The following is a 24236-nucleotide window of genomic DNA, read 5'->3' on the forward strand; positions in this document are numbered from 1 at the left end:
TCTTAAATTCCATCTGCACCATCCAAGTCTGAAAACAGGAATTTAAGATCACCATAACAAAGACAACCATGGAACTGTAATAACAGGATCTGACATGGACTATCCCAAGATAAATTTTCAGCAGTGCATTTGCCTGTCTAGGGTTATTTCTGATACCGTACTCCTGAAGAAATAAAAAAGTTTAACTCTGCCGGCTAAAAATACTCAAATCTCCACCATTTCTAGTGAATAACTCCAAGAGCAATTCATACCCACAGAAGTCTGGGAGATTATGGAAAATTACAAACAATTTCCTGGATTTATTTTTGTTTTATTTTTAAAAGAAAGTAAGGAAAGGAAAAAGAAAGCATTACCTATACAGCACAGCGACTAAATAAACAACGAGGCGAAGCAAAACTCCAACTACGACACCAAAAGGAGGCAGGAGGGGTCCAGGGGGTGTCATGTCCGTGTGCCTGGCCCTGGGTGCACCCCGAGGGCTGACCATGACCCCTGAGGGGATAAAGGAGCACTCTAGCTCTAAGTCAGACAGCAATATTCTCCAACCTTTGCCAGAAAGGATCGTAGTCTTCGTCTTGCCTGTAGCGCTCCCTGGGACTTCTGTTTTTTAAGACCCTGAAGTAGATAAACTGTGCTGCAAAATTCATTGTAACTCCTGGTGCAGAGAAAAGCTGGGAGGCTGCTGGCAGGGACACACTTGCCCGTGAGAAGTGTGAGCCCTGCACTGCTGGGTGGGAAATGGCAGGAGATGTGCTGTAAGCAGCTCTCAGCGCTGCCTGGGGGGAGTGCCTTAGAAAGAGATGGCTGCTGCTATTTAAAGAGATTATTTCAGAGCCCAACCTGTCCTTGTCAATTTGAGTCAGGGCCTGGATTATGCTTGGCCTGCTCTGTTAGCAGGACACTTGAAGCTTTAGTTACTTACTGCTTAGCTGTGGAGCATGATCCCGAGCGGCTGCAGGGACTGGGCAGCAGGACAGGGATGCCAGGTTTGGGATGGCTGAGTCTCTGCAGGGACCCTTTAAGGCCAAGGGACACAGGTCCTCATGACTGAGGCAACAAGGAGACAGCTCAGTTTGTTCAGATCCTCTCTTGGCACAAGTCCCTGTAGCAGAAAAATACAGGTATCTAGAGCATAATGAAATGAAAAGACCATCTAGGGGGAGGAATGTAGTAACAGTCAGCTATATCTGTATATATACCTGTTTTATCTATTTATATATATACAGGGTTTATATATCTATATAGACATATATGTATGTAGCTATATAAACTCCACCTAAATCTGTCTTTCTTGCCCTGAAAGAGCACTAGCAAAGGCAGAGTCACACTTCCAAATACAGAATGGCTGTGCAGTGGGGATGGGGCAGAGATCCTTTTGTGGTACCTCTCCTCTCAAATACATCCCTGATGGAGTGCAGTCTCCAGACTGCCTGGAGATGGACCAGGTATCCATTTCCAGGTATGAGTGGTCCCTCAGTACCCTCTGCTTGCTACTGAGAGCACACAAAATCCTAATCTCCAAGACAGAGAACAGATATGTCATAAAATCTAACCCAAGATGTGACCTAACTCTCCCCACAAGATCTCATGAGAAATACTATAATCTGATTTATATGAGAGAGTCAGAATAAATGATCAAACAGTCTTCTGGGATCTCTAGAATGTCTGAGCTGTGCTGGTGGAGCCTTCCCTACACTGCTGTGGCAGGCAGGCTCATGTTCTCTTGACTTCATCACTGCTGATGAAGCTCCAGACTCACCATTTTTTCCTATTTCTCACACACATTTTATTCTTCCTTTTATTCTTCCTTTTCCAGGTAGTGGATGTGCAGGTTATGGTGGTGCCATGTGCTACAAGTGGGCACAGCCCAGCAGCATGCTGCTGCCAGGAGAGATGAGGAAAAAAATGCACTCAGCTGCTGCCAGCACTTGCAGCCCTGCAGCCAAGGTACCTTCAGGTCAACTTCACTGGTGCCTTGAAGGGCAGAGGGAGGGCAAGGGGAGTCACTACTTTGTTCACAACACATCTGAGCTGCAATGGTGGGCAGGGAATGGGGCTTTATAACAGTGAAAATGGCAATTCCTTTGGCTAGTGGGTATCTGAGGGCTCAGACTGATGCACTCAAGTCTTGACATGAATTCAGCTCTCCACAAACAAGGCTCTGATCTGCCACTGACACTTGCTGCATGGCTACAAGGACTTCTGGGACCATTTGGTCAAGAAGCTGGAAAAAAGTTCACCAAGCTGCTGCATGACAGAAGTACACAAAGCACTGAATTGTTATCCCTGTAAAACACTTCCAGAAGTATTTTAGAAAAAGGATCTGTGGGATCCTTTATTGTTATCCCAGTAAAACACTTCCAAACCTGTTTTAGAAAAACATTTTTTGGGAATTTCTGCTGCAGATTTCAGCCCATGTCTTTCAAAACCCTTGCCACTTCCAAACCTGTTCACAAGGCTTTAAAAACCACCAAAATTACCACAGGAAGGAAAAACTAGCTTTCAGCTTTGATTTTCTTTTATATAGGTGGAAGGAAAAGTAAGATATAATTGCATTGCTGGTACAGTCAAGTGATATCTAACACAATTTCTGTGAAACTGTCAACGACTACATGAAGTTACAGGTCACCCCAGATGACATTTCTTTTCAATTCCAGAGTTTCTTACTTCCTTCCCAGCTGCTCTTTGGTGGGTCCTAAGGGAAGGAAGCCAATGCCTCAGTGCTGTGTAGCTTTCCAAAGGTTTCATTTACAACTTCCATGCTGCCACCACTCACACTTTGTGTGTTTGTGCAAGGAAATCATCATTCTAATCTGCCCAGCTTCAGGCTGAGACCTCAGTAAAACCTGACTTGGTCAGAGGCACTGTGTACATCTGAAATGGCAGTTATTGGGAAGTGGTTTTATCCACATCATAATAAAATATTATCTGTACTTAGATAATTTTGAGTCCAAAGAAAGAAATAAACCACACAGTTTAATCAACAGACAGAACTGAAATTTGGAGTTCGTGTGCTGTAGAAAGCAATGTGTGTAAAAAGCAATGATTAGGACTGGAAAGAATTAGAAAATCCAAGTCTCAGAATACCAGTTTTACACTCATCAGGTCATATATAACCGCCAGCCTTTCTCCCTCAGTCCCTGGAGCAAAACCCATTAAAAACAGCATAATGTGGAGAGTAACAGCTGCTTCTTTTTCTAAGAACCTTTTAAACAAGGTTATGCTGCACTTTTCCTGAACTAAAAAATAAAATAGAACTATTTTGCTGTCAGAATGGAAAACAATGCTTCATTCTCTTGTAACCAGAGAGAACTCAGTTTGGACAGCACTGAGAAAAATAGCTGTGGCCATTGTAAATAAGGATTTTATTGAATTACAGGACTTGAAAGATTGTTTTGAAGGGTCAGCCAAGCTTTTCTCTTCACTAAACAAAATTAATAACATTTCCAACCTCAGTGAGAACAGCATGGGTGGGAAGTGATAGTCTATCCAAAGCAGAGAATTCTTTACAGAATATGATCACTTGCAGAAGGAAAGAGGGTGGAGACAGTCTGCAGTTAAGCCAAGAAAAAAAATAAAAGTTTCTCAGAGAATAGCAACTCAGAAAACCAAAATTATAATTGAGGATTATGCAACATATTGATGCAAATGTGGTGGTAAACCACTGTGAAAATCAGTATGGATAAAGAAATACAGACAACACATAAAGAATTGCCAGCTAAAAAAAAAAGGAAAAAAAAAGAAAAAAAATAGGCACCAAAAAGCTTCCCATTTCCTTCTAAATAAAGATACTAATTTAACTCCCATCTCAGAGTCTTCATAAATCAATATTCATAGAGCAGATCAGAGTTTCAGCCTCCAGTGTTTATATTTTTCAGATAGCAGCTGACCCACGGCAGTAAAATGCCACCTTCTCATTTGCTATCTTTAGAGATCTCAGAAAAGGCTGACAAGGTAGATTGAAACCAGTGGAAACAGAAGTAACTTCCCCAAGCTGCATTTCACAGAGCCTGAAAGAAAGGGCAGGCGTCAATTCAAAGAACACATTTGCTGGAGCAAGAGGCAACAGGGAAGCCTGGATGTGCTTTATCTAAAGTTATGGGACAGACTGTATCTGTTTATGTGGGATAGACTGTTTTATGTAAACATTTTGCAGAAAGGCTGAGATATTTCTCAAGGCAAAGGGCAAAAGTTTACATTAGAGTCCAAAAATTATCTCTTCAAAATAGAATCTATATCCATAAGAGGTCTAATACTAAAATGCTGAACCAACAGCATCAGATGATGAAAAACTGGTGGCAAAAAGTTTGTGCCTTGCTGTTACAAAAAAGAAAAAAAAAGTACATTCTCTTCTACTAATAACTGACTAAATAACTGATAAGAACCAGCGAAATATTTTGTGCTGCTATTTGAGATATTTAACAGTAACATCCTGCTAATCTCAGTTTCAAGTGGTAGGATAACATTTCTAATACATGCAGAGGCAGCAGATTAGTCTATTCTAAGCCGCCCCACAAAATTATATTAAAGAACAAAGACTATAGCCGGTTATCTTTGAATAACATGAGATACCTTATGCTGTCACTGGCTCCAGGGGTTTTGTCTGTCTGGGTCCAAAGCCCTGGCCTGTGCTCACACACAGTGGAAGCACTGGCTGAAGCCCACACAGGGAATCCACATTTGATTGTCTGTGCAGAGAGCAGCAACTGTGATCAGCCACTTCACTTCTGCTGTTCCAGACACATCAGACCATCACAGAGGCACCATATAATTTCAAAGTATATTTCAACTGCTGAAATAGTTTTTTCTCACTAAAGAAGACACAGGATTCAAATGGCAAGTGAACGTGAGCTGAAACACAATTAATTTTGGATTTTTTTTTAACAAACCTAACTCCCAAAGGCATTCTGATTTGCCAATGCTTTCAGAGAGTTGAAATGCTCCGAAGGTGTGAGAGCCAGCAGCAGCGCTTGCCGGAGTGCGCACACCAGCCCGGCCTGAGCCCGGCTTCCCTGAGCACGCTCAAGGTCAAGCCCGGAGCAGCCGGGGCTGTGCCTGGGTCCGAGACATTCCCTGAGCCAAATCCGCCTGCCTGGCTGCCGCTGGGGGTAATTGCACCGCGGAACTGCGGCTGCAGTGCACGCCGAGCCGCGGGTCAGCTCACCTGGGCCGCGCCCGGCGCCGCGGGCCCAGAGCAAAGAGAAGGAGCAAAGATGGAGCAGGAGAGGAAGCGGCCCCGGGCGGACCTGGTGGCCACAAACAGGTCACCCCAGTGCCACCTGCGGGGCGGCTCCCCGGGGCCATCCACTGGTGTTTGCCGGCCCGCTCCCCTTTCCCGGGGCTGCTCCCCCCGCCCGGCCTCGCCTCCTGCCAACAATCCCATCAAAGCTCTGCGATCAATCCCTGCCAGGGCCCCAGCAGAACACTCCGTGCACCCTGGACTGATATCATTTCTTCTAAATTCAAACCATAGGCTTTTGCCTCACCAGCTTCTCCTAATTCACTTTTTCTATGATAAAGAGATTACTTCAGAATTATTTATAGCATCCTGATGATTCAATTGGCCTCTGTCCTCACCTTTGATGCTTCTTATTCCCCAAACACATGCAATGAGCCCTCCATTTCCCTTCGACTTTTTTATCCTCTAATCTTGTATTTCCTCCTTTCTCAGCGTTAATGAGAGGAGACATTAGATAGTCACCACTGTGAAAGTCGTCCATTATTGTGTAAATGGCAAAAAGTAGTATTCTAAAAGATAAAAACAGATAGCACTTACAGAAATAACAATTACAGAATGGCATAGATTAATATCTGCATTAAGACATAATATTTCTGTTACTCTTGCAAATTCCAGTGGTGGGTCTGAACTAAAGAACTTTTGGGACAGATAATTTAAAGCATTTTACTGCATCTGGACAGAATACTGTAACATATCTCTTAACTTACTTTGAGCCAACTGGTCTCTTAAGGCAAGGAAGGATTTCCTAAAATCTGACATTGGAAACAGCATCTATGCTATCCCAATTTCCTACATGGATGTTGCTTCAGGTGATAATTCTTGCTCCTCCTTCTTTCATCCTTAACACTAACTAAGCTGCGCATGCAGTCACAGCAAAATAATAGCAAGTGTAGCCACCATCAGGCTCCCTCCTAAATACACATGGAACCTATTGCACTTTAATGAACTCATTAGAAAAAGCATTTAGAAAAGGGGCGGAGGACAATAGTCGAGTTCACATCTGTTTTGCAACAACTGGACTTAATGTCCTGCCCCTAGAGTTTGTGGAGTGTGCTAATCTGTTCATTTGCTCATACTCCCACAAGGTTTTTCATGCCTTGGATCAACTTTGAGTACAAATTTTTTCATGGGCCCTTCTCTTCCTTCTTTTGGTTATACTATTTCCCTATGGCAGCTACCACAAATTCTCCTATTAAGTAGTGGCATTATGAAAGTATGATGCTGGAATCAAAGAGGTGAGAAGCCAGTACCATACAGTAATAACTAGCTGTACTGTTGGGGAATCTTGTTGGACAGGATCCATCATGTGATTAACTACACAGGCAGCAGGATGAAAAAAATTCATACACATTCTTGTTCACTCTCTGCCTGGAAACATGCATTGGAAACATGTTTGAAGAAAAATTGCAGCTAAAGACGTAAGGGATCTGTAATAACAAAGGAACTTCTATCATCCTGCTACAGTATTGTATATTCACTCACACACATATTTTAAAAGGAATTTTAACCAGGGATCTTTACTGGGTTGGCTTTAAAATTATACACATACTGTAAATTTTCAGAGAAATAGCAGTGGAGTGATTAGTTTGGCTTCTTTCTCTGGCACATCATTCTTCCCCTTGCAAGTCTCCATGACCTTGTGGTAATTAAGAGCAAAGGAGACCATGCTGAGTAGCAAACAAAAATGGTATTTATTTCCAGCTGTTTCTCTTTTTTGTTAGGTATTTCCACTCACATGGCAAACATTACCTATATGCAAAGGCTTCATTCACATACATGGCTGATGCCTTCCCTAATGGAGAAAGGTCCACAGTTGTTAGGTAACAGACCTTTGCTGTACTGCTGTTTGTCATGAATCGTGTTCAGCAAGGTGCTACTCAACACATGAACTCAGATCCTTCATGGAGCAAAATTGTGGCTTCAATTTCAAATAATTACTTCATTTAATTGGTGTGGCTTGCAGTACTGATCTGCTAAGGACACTAGCTGAGTAATTCTAATTTGGGGATAATCAAGTACTTCCCCCATATTATTTTCCCTGAATATTATCCAACATAGACTTACAGATCTATTTCCCATTTTTATGTGACACATATGGGTGCATGTATAGTTACAACAGCAAAGGGCCACAGCCTACTGCAACAGAAAATACAGCAAATATCAGATCACCACGTGTGCAATACAAGACTGAGAGTCAAGAATCTATTCCTGAATCACTGATTTAGCTGGGAATATAGTTAATCCAACTTTCTAAGGACAAAGGTTTGTTTTCACGAAAATGGGTGGGCACACTCCTATCATATTTCATAGGGCTCGTGAGGCATGGAAGGCTTCATAAAATGCCTGAAATGAAAGGACATAACAACTAGTTAAAAATACAAAACAAACATAATTCACTAATATTCCATGTGACCCACCTTTCCTTTCAGCCTTCTGATTCAGTTTCCTTGCGGATCATTGCTCAGGAAGCTGAGGCCACAGACTGAAAACAGCCTGAAGCCATGGGATACTTACCTAATGCTGGCAAACAGAATCCAGCCCGGTGTGCTGGCACCGAGATGACACCAGAGAGTCAATTCCTGTAGCTGACTCACTGCTGGCTTTAGGCGTAGCACAAAATGGATTGTTTTGAAGAAGGCTGGATCAGAGTTGCCTGATCCATGACACACACTCTTATTAACTTCTCTAGGGAGGGCAGAGACAGAGCTGATCTTCACAGCACTTCACACTATGAGCCATGAGATATGGATTTTTTAACTGCATCACAGATTATGCCTCTATGACAATTGCACGATAATTTGACACTTTTTGATGTCCCCTGCAAATCGAGATAATGAACATGAGTACAAGCTGATATACAACACCCCAGAGAGGGTCTTGCACTGGCACAGAACATGAAGGTGATCACTCATTCAAGGCTGCAAGATCTGTAACTCCAACAGAGACTGCTCCATGAGCAACAGAGGCATGGAGGCTCCATGGGGACTGCCAGGGATGGGTGCTGAGAATCACTACTGCCCAAAGCTTTAAATGCCAATGTCTGCTTCATTCTAATGAAACCACCTCTGCAAGAGGCCCTTCATCTGCTCACCAAACAGAACTGTTGCAGAGCAAACTTCTGCTTCCCTGAGAAGAAACCCAAAAGCTGCATACCTGCTCTGCACAAATCATCCTCTGCAGGTAATAAAATTCTGCTTCTGCATCTGTTCAACAGCTGTTCCAACTCAGCAGTCAGAAACCAAATTAATTAAGAGAGTGAAAGTAAGTGGCCTCTTCCAAATGGAACATGTAACAAGCCTCAATTCACACTAGGCTTTCAACAGCCTCCAAGTAGCAAGAACTTCTGGTCATGAGCAGCTGACAGAAGTTAAGCCTGTGACAAGAGCCTAAGGTACCTCCATAGTCTCTAATGGAGACAAATTTTCTCTCAGGAGCACGTAGGCACACTACACAAACCTTGCACTGATTTCATCATCCACCAGTGTTAAATCCAGGGTGGTGATTATTCTCTTTCATTTCCTTCTCTTCAGGGTAAGGCACTTTCCTCTCCCTACATGGACTGGTTTCCTACCATATTTTTGTCTCCTGAAGTAATCTTTCCTTAATTTTCTCTGTGTTTCACATAATGTCCTGTTTCTCCCAAGAGTAAGCTCAGCTATATCCTTTGTCAGCCCATGCTGCAGGATTTCATGCCCGATAACAGTCTGATTTTTTCACATGGCACATATGTCCTCTGTCAACATACATCCTTTATTTAGTCCATTCCTGCTCCCTATGCACCCTGTGGGATCATTGTGCAGTTTATTGCTTTTGCCAAGCATTTTACTAAACTAAGAAAGAGATATAGAAAGACTGTACCAAAAACAAACAAAAAAGCACCTCCCAAAATAGACTTAATCCTTATGTTTGCTCTTCCTTTCACCAAACTGCCTGCTGGCATAAATTCACATCCCTGCTCACTGGTATGCTTTTTTTGGCTGCCAGTATCTTGGGAACATCTCAACAGCTGGATTTTGTGCAAACCTACATTCATATGATCTCATTGTGTTCTCATATATGGCTATTTCCAAGATGAATGTGCTGAAGAATGCTTTCTCTGATGGTAATCAGTTACAAACTTCTCAGAATATGATGCAAACATATTTGTGTTCTTTTTTCTGCTCTCACATCTTCTGTCGTCTGAAAAATCTGCTTTACAATTTAATGGGTATTTTCATATCCTCAGATTTTTTGTACTTTAGTTGCCAGTTGTCTTACCCTGCAGCTTCCAAGTATTTATAAATTACAAAAGTCATCTGAGGTAATTAACCAAGATGATCAAAAATCTCAGGACAGGTAGTCCTACTGAAAAGCAGAATCCCACTTGGCAGAAATATTCCTTCTGGCTACATTTCCCTGCAGTGGAAAAAACTACTCTCTGATTACAGAAACAAGCCCTGGAGGATAATACTAGAGAAAACCCACACTATTTTGTTTAGTTCTCCATGGCTATCAGACCAGCACCTCACTATAGTCAAACATAACACAGTATGCAAAAATATGCAGCAAGTGCCTCAGAGGGACTGAACTGTTCCAAGAGCCTGAGAGCAACTCAGGAGGAAATGTGCTGTAAAGGGGGTGAGTGGCTTCAGCAAAGGTGGTCTGGAATGGAAATTGCCATATTTTTTACAGTGTGTTGAAGGGAAAATGGTTTTAATGAATGTTCATTGCTTTTTAGTGTGTGGCATAGAGGATGGCAGAGAGAGCTTGCAGAAATCCTCCACGAACAGGCTCCCTTTGCAATTCAGAGAATGCATTGGGGGATTCTGCTTTAAAAAAGGATAGAGGCAAAGGACAAACTCATTCAAAAAACAACAGCCAACTATTCACAAATATTCTTCTTCTGCTCCCCAGTCCCCTCTCTTCAAAGCACAGACAACACAGAGATAATGTCTCACTTCAAAAAAATCACAGCCTACCACATGAGCATCTCATATTGAAACAAGGGTAAAACTGAGGGAACAGTCACTGTTACCTTTTGCAGTTCCCCTCTCAGGACCTGTTAATAGGAAAATTAAGATTTATATAAGTTTTCAGCAGGCATAATCAAATTTATTGTCAAAACAAGAATTCTTAAGAATTGCAGTATGCTACATTCAAGCCAAAATACCCAGAAAAACACTGCCATTCCAATTTTCATAGCTAATTTATTTTTATTTCATAAAAATGTTAACTTATTCAACCCTTAACTTATTCAGCCCTGAGGGCTTAATAAACACTGAGGTTGTTCTATGCCTCAAAGATATCAGCTAAATTCCAGCCACAGAATCTCTGTTACTGAGGCTATTTTGCTTTGCAACTGAGCTTACAACCTAACTTGTTATGGAAATCGCTGAAGATGATTATACTTTGATCTATAAGATAGCATCTCTACAGGATCATTCCCAGATATTCAAATAACTTGATTTTTTTACTGCTAGAGGGGTGTTAAAGACCAAGGAAATCTGCTCTAGTTTGCAGGGGTTTATTTTCAATGGTTAAAACACTGTCTATCCTGAACAATGGCCTTTAGGGTTAAGTAGGATGCCTTACTGGCCTCTCATCTTTTCTTGCAATAGTTTGAAAAAAGAGAACTCAAATGAGTATGAGGAGCAATACCAGAAAGGAGATACCTTTAGTATTTTCACACCAGCCTAGAGGGGTCACAGGCTGGTGCTTATCCAGTCAACACCCAGGAATCTGTAGGACAATGTTCGACCAAGATCCTGCTAAAAACCACACAGGCTGCCAGGCTACCACGAATGGTGCTATTTTTGCATGTGGCGTTACCAAGCCCAACCAATTTTAAAACCCGGCCAATACTGGGAAGAGCTCAGATGGCTGCTCAGGAGATCCTATGATACTGTCCAAACATAAAGCACCACAGACAGTTGTCACCTCCCACAAGACTGCCACACATTGTATTGCCCAAGGAAGATGTTTCTGCACTCTTCAAAAAGAGAATATAACGATAAAAGTCCTATAAGCTCATAAGATCTAAAGATACTGTGTTTTCCAATACTCCTGCTTTGCCTGCCCCAGATGAAACTTTACAGGGAAATAAACATCCAGCACCCCTTCCTCCTCCTTTCTCCCTTCCTTTCCTTGCCCCACTTGCTGTATTTACAGGATCCAAAGGTTTTTATTGCATTCCATTGTAATCTGTGCAAATAAATACGAGCATAAAAAAGCCCCAAAACCAAACTTTGGGGAGCCTGGGCCACTTCCAGCTTGCCTGAGTAGCTGGGCTGTGCATGGAGCTGGAAGGGTGTTTTTTTAAAAGGAGGGAAGCAGAAGAGAACAGCTTAAGAATTTGGCTCAGGCTGGGCATATTTCCGCCTAACTCTGGCTAAAGCTCAGCACTCGGGGCTGGATGAGGAGCCGATAGGAAGCTGGGAGGGAGGGAAGGAGGGAGGGAGGCTGCGGGGCTCTCCAGCACAACCACGGCACAGCCCGGGCAGGCTGGAACCATGCTTCTCCTCTGGGCACTGGCATTTGTTCTAGTCCTGCAGGAGCAAGATCCTTTCGGTAAGCGACTCTGAACATGTAAATCTTACTATGGTCAAAGCCTTTGCATGGGGTGGGAGGGGGAGGCAAATAATTGCTTCATTTCTCTGGATTTTATGTGAAGGTGACACAGGTATGCTTCAAAATTCTGTGTGCATATTGATTGTAAGAGATAAAACTCCATTTTTGTGACATTAAAATCTGTCCTGTAGGCATATTTCCTTGGTAGTTTTTCACTTCTTATAGTATCACTCTACCTTCAGAAATTTAGAACCACATTGAGGTGCTGCAGACATTGCTCTGAATTTCCATAATTACTGTTCTGGCAGCTGTATTAATATCACACTAATCCACTTGGAAATGAGATTGAAGTCCAAGGTGATTAGAGAAAGAGTCTCCTTTACTCAAAGCCTTCTTTTAAAATTTCCTGGTAACATCACAGTTTTATTTTTTCTGCTATGGATTGCTTATTCCTGAGATTTTGAGGTACACAATGACTCATACAAAAGCCTTGGGAGAACAAAGTATAAACAGAGAACATCTGATAAGCCTGCATCTGAATTCTACTTGGATTAATAAGAGATTAGCACTGAATAACCTGTAGCCGCATTGTAGTGTGTCTGAAAGCTATTCAGTTTGGCTAGTTCAAGGGTTTACAGTCCCTATGTAACCACAAACCTGGCTTCCCAGCCTGTTTGCACTACATCTTTCCTGCTAGCTGAGGCTCAGCTTTATTTTCCCTCTAGTCCTAATTTCTTGACAACCCAACAGTTGTATTTCACAGCAGGGTAGAAAAATCTATCACATTGAAAACATTTCCTGAAATACTGTTAGTCCCTTCTTCCCCCAAGTTCTAGTCACTCTTCCTTGCTCTGACTCCCTCCTACTTAACTGTCTTTGTGGTGTTTATCTCAGTGATGAACTGAAATATCAATGCAACAGCAAGAACACTCTAACTTGTTTTCGCTCCACAAGAATTCACTATCCTCTTGTGAGTTTTGTGAGCTTCACCAAAATAAATGCAAAAATCAATGAAAATTTTAAAAGGCTTTGTTTATTCCCTTAAAAGTATGGCTTTAACCTCAAATCATTTCAAAACTCAGATAAAATCCAGTTAATTAGAATAGCACTTCAATAATTACTGCAGTGGAAACTAGCACCCAGTATCATGCCAGGTGGCAGCTACTCAGCAAACCATGGTATACATCATGTAAAATGAGAAATTTTGTGTCATGGCCAGGGGAGCACCCTGCCTGACTGAAGGCTTTAAAAAGCCACATTCCCTCTGCTACTCTTGAGTTGGGAAACATAAGTTCAAATTCCCTTACAGATCCCCCCATCCTAACTCCCACGGGTTCCTCCTAAAAACTATTCAGCCAAACTAGAATTTATGTTTTAATTCAACCATTAATATAAATAATCTCATATTCAAAGAGCTCAGCCTCCAAATCATTCAGGAGGAGAGGCTGGCACAGTTTATAGTGCTTTGCTGCAGGTGCTGGGTTAATTTGTAGGGTGCTGCTCAAACGCAGCACACAATGTAGCCTGGAGCACAATATCTGCCCCATTTAAACGTGTTTCCTTTCTTACAAAAACATCCAGGCAAATCGTTCCGAGGGGTGTGGCACCCCAACAGCAAAGATTTTGCTCCGTGTTTATGTGTGGCAGAGAGGTGACCAGGATCTCTTGGGTAAACAAGTCCCTGGCAGGCAGGCTGCCCCTGTGGCATGGGGCATTAGCTCATGGGGCAACCAAACACCAGCGTTCCACCAGGGACAGCTTCCACTGCGGGCACTGCTGCTCCACACCGTGGCCTCATCTGCTTCTAAACAGCACAGGTGTCATCCGGTTTTAACTACAAGTTAAAGTATGCCAAGTCTGTGAATGTTTTTCTTCATTTACCTAATATTTTTTGAATTATCAAGGTCTTTTGAATGCTCTGATATTCACATGCAATATCAAAGATGGGAAGATCTATAAGCTAGACCATTATCTAGAAACTGCAGAAAAACATCCTTTCAGAACAGCCAGATTCTGCCCAAAATTTACCATTTGCATTATCACTGAGGAGCGTTTTTTCTCTAGGGGATTAAACCACTGAATTGTAGAATTAAAGCCACAGTAAAAATTTATGATAGCTATCCTATTTTAGACCACACTTGGACTCATATTTCTCAACTAACAAATTAACAATGGTTTAACCTATACTCCATGTTATAGATATTTTCTGTCCTTATAGAAACCTATCAGCATTATTGTCTCCAAAACAAGGATTACAGTCTTTGCAGAACCCACCTCTGAGCTCTAACAAGGAAGGAGAAATAAAGTTTGTCACAACAAAGTGTACCCCGAAATAACTGTTTTTTAAGATTGTGAGGCATCTGGAGACCAGAGTTCAGTACAGAAGCAAGCCTTTTATAAGGAGATTTTATAAATCCATAAAGCCTCATGTTGTCTTATGTTTAGTTAAAAGGAATTTAGTTAAAAGGAAAATTGTGGACTTTGTAACTCTCAAGTGTAAAGCAAAAGTTAGTATCAAACTCCCCCAAAAAATCAGGAGTTTAGAAAAATAGAGGACTCCTGTTGTTCATCTGCAGAATGTGGCTCTATTCATACATGCAGCTGATCTGCTCTGGTTGAAACAGATATAAGTCCTGGGCCTGAATGTCAATATCTATTATGTATATGTATCTCCCTTTCTCTCACTATTCTACTTCCTGAGTTGTTGCAGAATGCATGAACTGTCTGCCAAGAGAAAATAAATCTTCAAGTTCTTAGATTTGTCTAGATTATCAGAAAAACCCTAACATTATATTATATTACATTTCATTGTACTTATTTCTTTCTACTAGCATGACTTATACATATGAAAACTACACAATCTCAGAGCTGACTAATAAGTCACAGACTCACCTCACCCACTCCCCATGACCATAGTTTCTATTACTAAACACAGAGTAAAAGCCATGTCCTCAGAAAATTGAGAAACTCTTTATCTATCCCCTGATAAGAGTGGTTATTCTCAAATTGATGGTGCTGTCCATTATTTGTGTATCTCACATCCTCCACTTTCAAGCCAGCCTTAAGCTCACTAATTCTGCACAGTTTGGATTCTTTATGTATATAAAGAATCTATATATATAGACAGCTCCTCTTCCTCCTAAACAGCTTCCCCTTCTCTACACACGAGTATGTCCTATACAGCTTCTAGCTAGAATTTAGCCTTAGTTTCCATAACAAAGATATATTGACACAAAACAAATACATAACAAAGGCAAACTTTTCTGCAGCCCAAGCATCACTGTAAGATACAGCATGAATTAGAGTAACATACCTGCTAATTACGTAGCTCGTGTCTCTTATCAGTCCAATTCCCTGTAGTCATTTTCCATTGCAGCAGCAAGTGCCAGAGGATATTCTCTGGCTGCTTGCTCAGAAGACCAGCATGCTGAAAACAAGTCAGCAAGTCAACAGTTCCCTCACAGGAACATTTAATTGCTATCCTTTTTCCTTTGAATGAAAATACACAAAACTTAAGTGCTTCTTGCAGTCACAGATATGGCCAAATAGCAGAAAAAGGAAAGTAGTTTGTCAAGCAGCAATTTTGCTTCTGGCACATAGCCATGGCAGGGGTCCAGACTTTTCTGTGCCTTAAAAATAAAAACACCCACTGGAAGCAGAAACTATCCCTGGCCTTGTGCACTCCCTCTCAGTCTCCACTGCCGGGCAAGTGAGAGATGGATCCCCTTATGAAATGAGAATTCTATGGGTCACAAAGCAACAGCTGCCTGTAAATGAAGCAGTTTATGCTATCTAGTCAGGAACAATTGCTATGAGGTCCCATTTCTAGTTTTGCACATTTCAAAATGTGGTCAGACTAGAATACACTGTGACACAAAGTCCCCCACACACGTGGATGGGACAGACCAGGCAGAGATGTGAGAACCTGTAGGCTGGAACCTGACCCACCTTCATTAATACATTCCCCAGCCCATGAGATTCTCCCTTTGCTCCTTCTCTTTCAGGTATTTATTATATATTTAAAACAAATATAATCTTAACTGGCATAAGATCTGAAATCATATTCATGGCAGCATATTCTACACCTTGATAGAGTATGAACCAGGTCTGCAATTTTGGAACTTGACTTTCTGATACAGTTATTTAGCTTCTAAAATTAATATTAAAGGTAACTAATTTCATGGAAGAAACTTACTTCAGGATGTTTCCCTTATCAGAGGATCGTAAATCTTGGATACCAGAGAAATCTGTTGGATTTGGTATCATGTTTGAAACCTTTCCACGACTTGACATTTAGGCAGCAGTTGAAGTATCCAGTGAATGTATAGATTCCAGATTAATCCCTAATCAAGTATCAAAAACTTTCTATGTACCTTCTTGAAATAGAAAAAAACCAAAAAACAAAAGCACCCCCCCAAAAAACCAAAAACCAAACAAAAAATAAAAAACAAACCAAAACAAAAAAAAAAAAAATCTTTCTACAACTCCTAAATTTCAGATCTTCCCATATTATCAGTGTACTGTTTAATATACAATGCCTGCTTTTCATCTCCCACTTTGGATAGATCATATTTACCCTGTATGAAATTTGCCTTGTTGTTCTGCCATAAAAGCTAGAGCCTAGTAAAGATGTGTGTATATTTAAATATTTACATGTATCTGTATATATCTACATGTATATGTAGGTATTTCCATGTAAATATAAGCAAACACATGCAGTTGCCTCCAGTGGGAAGCATATGGCAGTGTGTAAGTCACTAAGGAATTTTATATATTTATTACAAATCTTGCAGTTTTTATTGCAATCACTAAAGGTAAGAATTCCCTTATCTTCAAGAAAATAGAGACTAAACTCTAAAAAGAGGTTTAGAGGTATCTTAATCACAGCTAAGCCTTAGTGTTTTATGGATTACAGACAGAAAGATGCTCTATGTCCAGTGCTAAGAACTTGAAGGAAATCTGTGCCCTAAAAAAGCATTTTCAATACAACACTTGCTATCCAAATCAATTATTTTTGATGTCCTAACAATAACATTTTATATGGCTTGAGTTATATATCACAGTTTTAAATGAATTTGGGCACACTAGTGATAGTGAAACTGGTAATGGCACAGTTAATTCAGTACTTCCATATTCAAGGATGCCAATGTAATTAATTAAGAGCTGGCATTACTGGAAACTAATTTTGATGCCTTGAAGAACAGCATCCAAAATTAAATATGAATAAAAGTTTTAGCTTAACATAGTCTATGGTCTGAAATCACTAGTAGTGAAAGTTATTAGTATCAGTTCAGGTTCAAAGCAATTGAATCTTTCCTGAATTCTGCTGCAAGTTATCTTCACCAACCACTTTTGAAAACCATGTGATTTCTTGAGCTAGCATTTCAAAGTTACATGCAAATTTCAAAGTGGAATCCAGAACTTATATTTAGAGACAAAATAATTTAAGCACGGATGAGCAAATCCATTCAGAAGTCTGTTGCATTCCTCCCAATCTGGTTAGTGGATTCGTCATTTGAACTTGATCCTTCAGTTCATGAACTTTTTCCTGTTGGAACATAAATCATTAATACTGCCATTCCTTTTCTCATCGAAGGCTATCTGGCCACCTTATGCTCTATTCTCCAGGAATAAAATGATACTACTAAACCTAAGGCAGTGCAAACAAAAACACACAGCACAGCATGTTTTCTTGAAGAGTTGGACATGTTCTCCTTTATTCCCCCTGCTCTATCACATGTTTTCAGACCTCCTCATTTGCCATCTGGCTCCTGTTTCAATCTCCCATGTCTCTCACTTGGCTTGTGGCTTGCTTTGTTTCATCCCCCCACCCTACTGAGCACAAACAAGAACTTGCAGTCAACTTTCAAAACCACACTGATCATAGAATGAGGCAAAATAATTTTACAAGTTTTAAGAACAAAAGGGAACATTGTGATCACTCACCTTGACCTTCTCTGTAATGCAGACCAAAGAACCCAACCCAGCAATTTCTAGATCAAGCCTGTAACTTCATTTGGACCAGCAATATGTCATTAGGACGGATACTTTAAAAGACCTACTGGATCTGTGTGGTCACATACTTCAGTTCTAGCAGTCCTAGTAACCACAGAAAATGACAGCAGAGAGGCTCAGGTTTATTCTGATGCTTACCATTAGCAACTACATGGATGATCAAAATGAACCATTTAACAGCACCTGGATAGAAAGAACTCTGATGGTCCTAGAAGGGAACTTTGTCAGGGAGCACACAGAGAAGCAACATCTTGTGGGTTGGGGAATATATCAAATGTACAGGAGGCAGAAGAGCTTAACTGAGGGATGCTCTTAATCTAAGGCCTCTGCTCTTAACCTGTTTAGTAAGGCTGTTTAATTCTTACTTCATTGCTCTTTCTCTCCCTTGCTATAAGATCAAGTTTTGTACGGTCAGGCTGACCATGATACACAGCTTTTACTCTTCATTCTGCTACTTCTTTCAAACTTTAAGCACGTTCTTCAACTAAACAGAACTGATTAACTGATTAACTGATTAACCAGTTCAGAGATGCTCCATTTCCCTGCTGGTGTCTGACTGCATCACAACCCAGTGTGGTTAGAACTACCCAGATTTATGGACACCAGCAATGTAGCACAGAGGACTTAATCAGAGGAAAAAAGGCATCAGTTGTTTTCTTATCTTGAACATGAGAATCCTGGTTCTTAATGGAAAATAACCACCCTATATATCATAAAGAATGGATTTCAAGAATTTAGCTAAACATCTCACTTCCAAGAAATATCAGGTGGAAAATTGTATATGGGACATTAACTGAAAGGTAACGTTCTCTCTGCCATACTGAAATGTTACAAGTGTCTGTGTGAAATAATCTATTAAGTTTCAAATAAGAGATCTAAGACATTGAAATATGCCTCCTACATACTTGCCTAAGCTGTCAAAAGTTGCAGACACCCACACATTTTAAATATGTAATTTATATGGCATACAAAGAACACTTCACTTTTAAAAGTGGTTAGCTTCAAAACTTACTACCAAAGTTGTCTGTATTTATGCATGTGCTTTGAAACACATAAAAGTAAAAATTTCAATTTACATGTAAAAAATGTTTCTTCAGTAACTTCAGAAAGCAAGTACCTGGAAGTATCCTAAAAGGTCATTAGTCTTTTGCTCACATGGTTTGCAGCCTTCCACTCTTCACTTCCTTTACACGGTGACTGTTACTATTACATGAAGTAGAGATGCCACTGGAGTAAGGTCAGTGCCAAAGGCAGATTGTGTCCCTTTCTTTCACCAGTTGCAATAGGGAAGAGCAGTGCTCATAAGCAACATTCCATGTGCTCTCTTTGAGCACGTGGAAATTACTGCTTTGGCTGAATTGCCTGACCATAGTGACCCAGATATGTGCCATATTTACAAGGGACCGGATGTGTCCTGTGAACAGCCCATCCCAAGATAAAGCTGTGGCTTAAGAGCTAAAGCCAGACAACAGAGCAACCATGAATGTTTTGGGCAGCCAAAGCCTCAAACCAGTACTCAGAGAAAAGAAGAAATCTACACTGACAAAGCACTGGCTGCCCAGCCAGCAGCAGCTGAAATAGCCTGCTCTGGTGTGATGGTGAAGGGGCAATCACAAGAGCCTTAGCAGCTCTGTTCTGGTGTGAAAGTCACTAACAGACACGGACACACAGGTCCTGAGAAGGCTTCTCCTCGCTCAGCCCTCTCACAGCTCACAGCTCCATACTGTGATATCTACAACTTGACACGCTTTTGCTTATACTAACCCTTAGCCTTGCTAACATCAGCTGTCAGGTGCTTCCTGAGACACTTAGGCTTGGCCTGTTTGTCAGCTTTTTCTGGCACTGCACTAATTCTGTGGTTCTGAGTGATATCTTACAGCCCTGTCAAACTAGGACGAGACACTTTGTCCTCCTTCAGTATGTCCATTAAAGCAATGCACTTTGAGTGGTGGAAAGTTGTCTCCATATCAAGAGAGGAACCCACCACCCCAAGGAACCAAGAGCTACTGAGTCCTGTGTCTCATAGCAACCCCTTTGTCTCATTCTCTAGATGCAACAACCTTACATTGGTTGTTCATACCTATCATGGTATATTTACACGTGTTTTTAACAAATGTTAGTCATCCATCATATCTAACCTCCCCACCTATGAACACCTGCCTAGAGAATCAGCCAGCACAATTTCAGGATCTCCACACTGTTCCAGTCATGGTGGGAAAAAAAGCATGTAAAGAAGCAAACATTTTGAGAAATTGCATGGTTCACTTGACCACTAAGACAGTAACAACACTCATAAACCACCACCACTAGCAGCAAAGAGAGGAAAAAGGGCAACTGCAAAGCAGCTGGTGTTGAAATACCGGCTGTATTTCAGCACTCTGCTGTAAGCAGGGAGACGAAGTCCTTGGGATTCTGTCCTAACAGCACCACCTTCTGGTGACTGCGCTAAAAAAAACCCCAACCAAATCTCTGCCAAATCAATTTCTAAATAATGCCCAGTAATCAGGTCACACTGTAATCCCTCCTCCTCCTCTCCATCCTCCACCCTCCAATTCCAAGGATGCCATTCCGACTCAGAGTACATCTCTCACCCCTCCAAACTGCAATGATCCTTACTGACACGTGTTTGCCATCACCTGACACCTACGCTGCAGAATCTTGGCACAGGCTTGAGATGAAGCACGGCAGCAGTTTCCAAACCACTGCTCTGGCACAGCATTCTGAAGACAGAATTAGTTACTGCTTTTGTCTGTCTCACTGTTCATTATAACACAAGCCAGTTTTGTCTTTGTTACAATCAAACAATGACAGAATGAGTTACTGCTATTTCCTCATTATCATAGCTGCTTCAAGCATCAAACAAGAGTAAAACCTAACTTTACATGCGGAAAGATATATTACCATTTTAGCACAGTTTAGAATATTCCACTATAGTCCTCTGCACACATGTGAAAATTCAAATGTTACTGAATGCTGCACAGAAATTATGAAAAGGAAATAGGCTCCACTAAAGCATGGACACCAGCAGCTACTGAGCTTTCATGGAGCACAGCCAGCACAATGAAAAGTTCAAAGAGCAAGAGCTCGTGAGTACTGAGAGGTAAACACAGATAACTGACAGAGATACGTGACTTTGTATATAGCACCATATCAGTCAGCAAATGTACACACTTTTATTGTTTCCCTTCCCATTGCAAAATGAGACGGGCAGGGACAACTCTCTGGCACAGAGGAATCAACAGCATCCATTTGGAAAGTGGACAAGCTTAGCTACTCTTCAAAGCTTTACCACAGCAGCTGCTTCTGAAGAAAGTCTACGAGGAACTGTTGTGTAAGGCAGATCTTCCCAACAGATAGGTTCTACACTTAAGAGAGACGGAGTTACAGCCTATGAACTTACCCTACACAGGTAGGAAAAATAGATTATGTAAAACAAAACAAACAATTGTGGCAAGAGAAAACACCTTGTTCCAACCAACATGACATGTGCAGGCAAGGACACATTCACAGCATTGGGGCACAGTTGTAGTTATTGGAAAAAAAGTTCAATTCCTACATTTGGTTCGTAAACAATGCTGTGTAGAATGTAAAATACCACTTCAGAAATCAGAAAGGCAAGGACTGCTACTAACCCTCTGCTAATTAACTGTGTCTGTATTTCCAGCTGCTGCAGATCCTGTGAGTGTGGCACCTGGAAGTTTGGAAGGAGGAAGCTGGTGTAATGAACATACGCTACATGAACGTTTAGATATCGTTGAAGAGGTAAAAGAGGGATTGTGTCTCCTGAACCTTACCAGACCTCTGTCTATCCTTTCTACCAAAGAAAAAGGATCTTTCTAGACAGTGCCCCTTCTTGACTTTATTCTGGTCAAGGTTGAACTATTTTTTTCACATGTCAGAGTTTTCCATAAAGCCATTATCACCAGAAATATATAATCTTGACGAATTCCAAAAAAATATTAGTAATTTATTATATATCAGCCTTTTCTAGAATGCTTATAACTGTGCCTTTAATCTAAAAATCTCAGAATCGGTATTTGTAGTTTCATATTGGCTTATGGGTAGATGTGAGTTCTGCAGGTGACTCCAAGACTGGTAGAGTAGTTTCTGCTGACCTCTGCTGACACTTAAGAGCTAAATCAGCTCTTATGATTCTAGGAAAGCTGCAAAGTTTGATTTTTCCCCCCACTGCTGTCTTAAGCACTCACAAGATACCTGCTAACTATTCTCAGCTGGGTAGTTCTCAAACTCCATGCTCTGGTTCTCAAACAGCAACATTACCTCTCTTCTGCTCAAGTTCCAGCCCTCTTCTTTCCACCCCATCAGCTCCTCTCATCGTCCATACAGATTCTTTTATTGCATATAATAAATTGCATTTCTCTCAGAAATGAGAAAGAATTAAAAACAAACTAATGCAAAGCTCCAAGAAGTCAAATTCCTCTTTATACAGGGGTGCTGTAATACAACTCTTGCTGAACCAAGCACTAATACTTGGTGCCACTAGAGGCCAGCAGAACACAAGAAATGTTTAAACCTGCAATGCGCAATATAGACTAAATTAGCTGTTGGCACTATAGGACATGAGGTTTGCATTTCTGCAAACGCATCTGGTGCAATTCCTTCCACTTGACCCTTTGACTACCTCTTTTCTCCATTTGTCTCCCTTGTTTCCATTAGAAGGTAATAAAAACAGTGGAGCACCTAGAATCAGAAGTCAAATCACTCCTCAACATCATCAGTGAGACAACATTGAATATCCCCACTGTTCCAGGAACTCCACTTATAGATATTTTTGATGGTGAGTATCTGGTCAGGTATAACCTAAGCTGAAAAAAAGGGTTACATGTGTTATTATTAAATATGCCATATTTTCTCTCTCAAGATGTGAACTAATTCCTTCATTCAGCTCAGGGTAGCTAAGGCCTCAGAACTGGGGGCCTTAGGACCCCAGTTCTGGGTCCAGTTTGGAAAATCAGATTTTAACAACCACTAAAGAGAGGGCTGGGAGAAAAGGAAGCAACTCACTTAGAAAGGCAGAACAGATGAAGTTATCTCAAGATCCCTTTCAGATTTAAGATCCTGTGATTCTTCAGCCTCATGTGTGACAAAATAAGGGAAGGCAACAAAATCCTTTAAAAATTGGAGGTATCGCCACTTTGATATCCAAAATATAACACTGATGCATAAGCCCCTCACAAAAAACATGCTTCTGGATAAACGACCATCTATTCTACTCCTTTTCTTAAAATGCTCTGTGCTCTTCATCCTTTGCTTAAATATCAATAGTGCATTTAACAAGGTGAGACACTCTTGGTGGAAAATAAACCACTTGTGGCCAGATACAGATACAAGCATCCACAGACATATTTATGAAGTCAGTTTTATCAGTGCTGGGCTGTTTGTTTATTTAAGGCAGCTGTACCTGGGCACACTACAGTGCAATTACATGATGGAAGTTGGCTTGAAGCAGACAGGAGTACAGTTTATGCTGATTTTTGGTTCTTGCAGTTGGCTGTATGGATCTGGTCACCATGACTGATAATGTCCTGACCAACCTTGTTATCCATTGAAGTTTACAGTTTTCTGTGAGGGGCAGTTAACAGGTTAACAATTAAGTTACTCCCCTGCAATGGAAGGGGTATTCCAGTAAAGCATTGCAGTAAATTTAAAGTGGAAATCAGCATATTTGCAGCAAACCTATAGCAAACACCGCTCAGACGAATCTTACAACTGCCAAATTGCTCAAGAATTACAGACTGGACCTTCCTTCCACGATTTTGTGAATCAAAGTGGCAGTTCTCCACTTTAGAGTAGCAATACTCATGTTTTAAATGAGATTTATCCACAAAGATTGATCCTGATCTCATAACCAAAAATAATTACATCAACTCTTCTCTCTACAGATACCAGCTGAGCACTGTGAAGACAGAAGACAGCTGAATATAACAGTGTGGTTGTCATAAACAGTTGCACTTCTGATCATTTAATAAGCTTGTGTTTCCAGAATGTGTGCAGAGTGAACAATCCTGAGCTGTAGTTTGTCTTCTGTGTTGCTGTGCTTTATAATAAAAGGTACTTGCTTTCAGACCGTTTCAAACTTTGCATTCTAAATCTTTCTGGAGCTTTGCTTTATCAAAACTGCCTTTCAAATGCAGCATTGTCAGTAAGAAAAGAAGATCAAGTGGTGTTCAGGACTAAAGCACAGCTAACAAACTTCCCTTAATTCAAAAGCTTCCTCCTTCTCCTCTTAGCAAAGAAGTGAAATCCTGCTTGTTTCAGCTGACAAAGACAGACTTCCAGTTGCAAATTCCTCTCAAGACATGCTCAGATTCTCTGACAGAAGTGAGTTTGCCTTTGGACACAGGACACACTGCTGCCACTGACCAAAATGGGAGTCCTGTCAGCAAGTCCCAGTCAGAATCCATCATTTGGCACA

At 41.0% G+C, this 24236-nt stretch overlaps 2 protein-coding genes across 5 annotated transcripts in view; one reads left to right on the forward strand and one right to left on the reverse strand.

The window, feature by feature from the left end:
• Positions 1-21469, reverse strand: part of LOC106861219 (uncharacterized) — a 54183-nt gene extending 32714 nt beyond the window's left edge. Inside the window, exons 1-2 of one of the 4 annotated variants that reach the window (XM_088168891.1) lie at positions 15099-21469; positions 923-1102 (exon numbers count right to left, since the gene is read on the reverse strand). Coding sequence is in view for 2 of the 4 variants with exons in the window: in XM_088168890.1 (XP_088025016.1) it covers positions 354-487 (134 nt within the window). In the remaining 2 variants the exon portion in view is untranslated. The other 3 variants (XM_088168892.1, XM_088168894.1, XM_088168890.1) reach the window with 3 other exon arrangements.
• PLAC9 (placenta associated 9) lies at positions 11635-23885 on the forward strand. Its single transcript, XM_014889485.2, has 4 exons — positions 11635-11785; positions 21465-21562; positions 22478-22598; positions 23704-23885. The coding sequence occupies exons 1-4, from the start codon at positions 11728-11730 to the stop codon at positions 23712-23714; spliced, it is 288 nt and encodes a 95-aa protein (XP_014744971.2). The 5' UTR covers positions 11635-11727; the 3' UTR covers positions 23715-23885.
• The last annotated feature ends 351 nt before the right edge of the window (positions 23886-24236 follow it).

The sequence above is a fragment of the Sturnus vulgaris genome, chromosome 8, assembly GCF_052056855.1.
Source record: "Sturnus vulgaris isolate bStuVul1 chromosome 8, bStuVul1.hap1, whole genome shotgun sequence".
Lineage (NCBI taxonomy): Eukaryota > Metazoa > Chordata > Aves > Passeriformes > Sturnidae > Sturnus > Sturnus vulgaris.

What these genes read in the sequence shown, in the direction of transcription:
- PLAC9 (XM_014889485.2), top strand. Translation starts at nt 11,728, where the DNA reads ATGCTTCTCCTCTGGGCACTGGCATTTGTTCTAGTCCTGCAGGAGCAA. An exon ending in GCAGGAGCAAGATCCTTTCG is followed by an intron (nt 11,786 to 21,464) that starts GTAAGCGACTCT and finishes CTGTATTTCCAG; the next exon opens with CTGCTGCAGATCCTGTGAGT. An exon ending in GTTTAGATATCGTTGAAGAG is followed by an intron (nt 21,563 to 22,477) that starts GTAAAAGAGGGA and finishes TGTTTCCATTAG; the next exon opens with AAGGTAATAAAAACAGTGGA.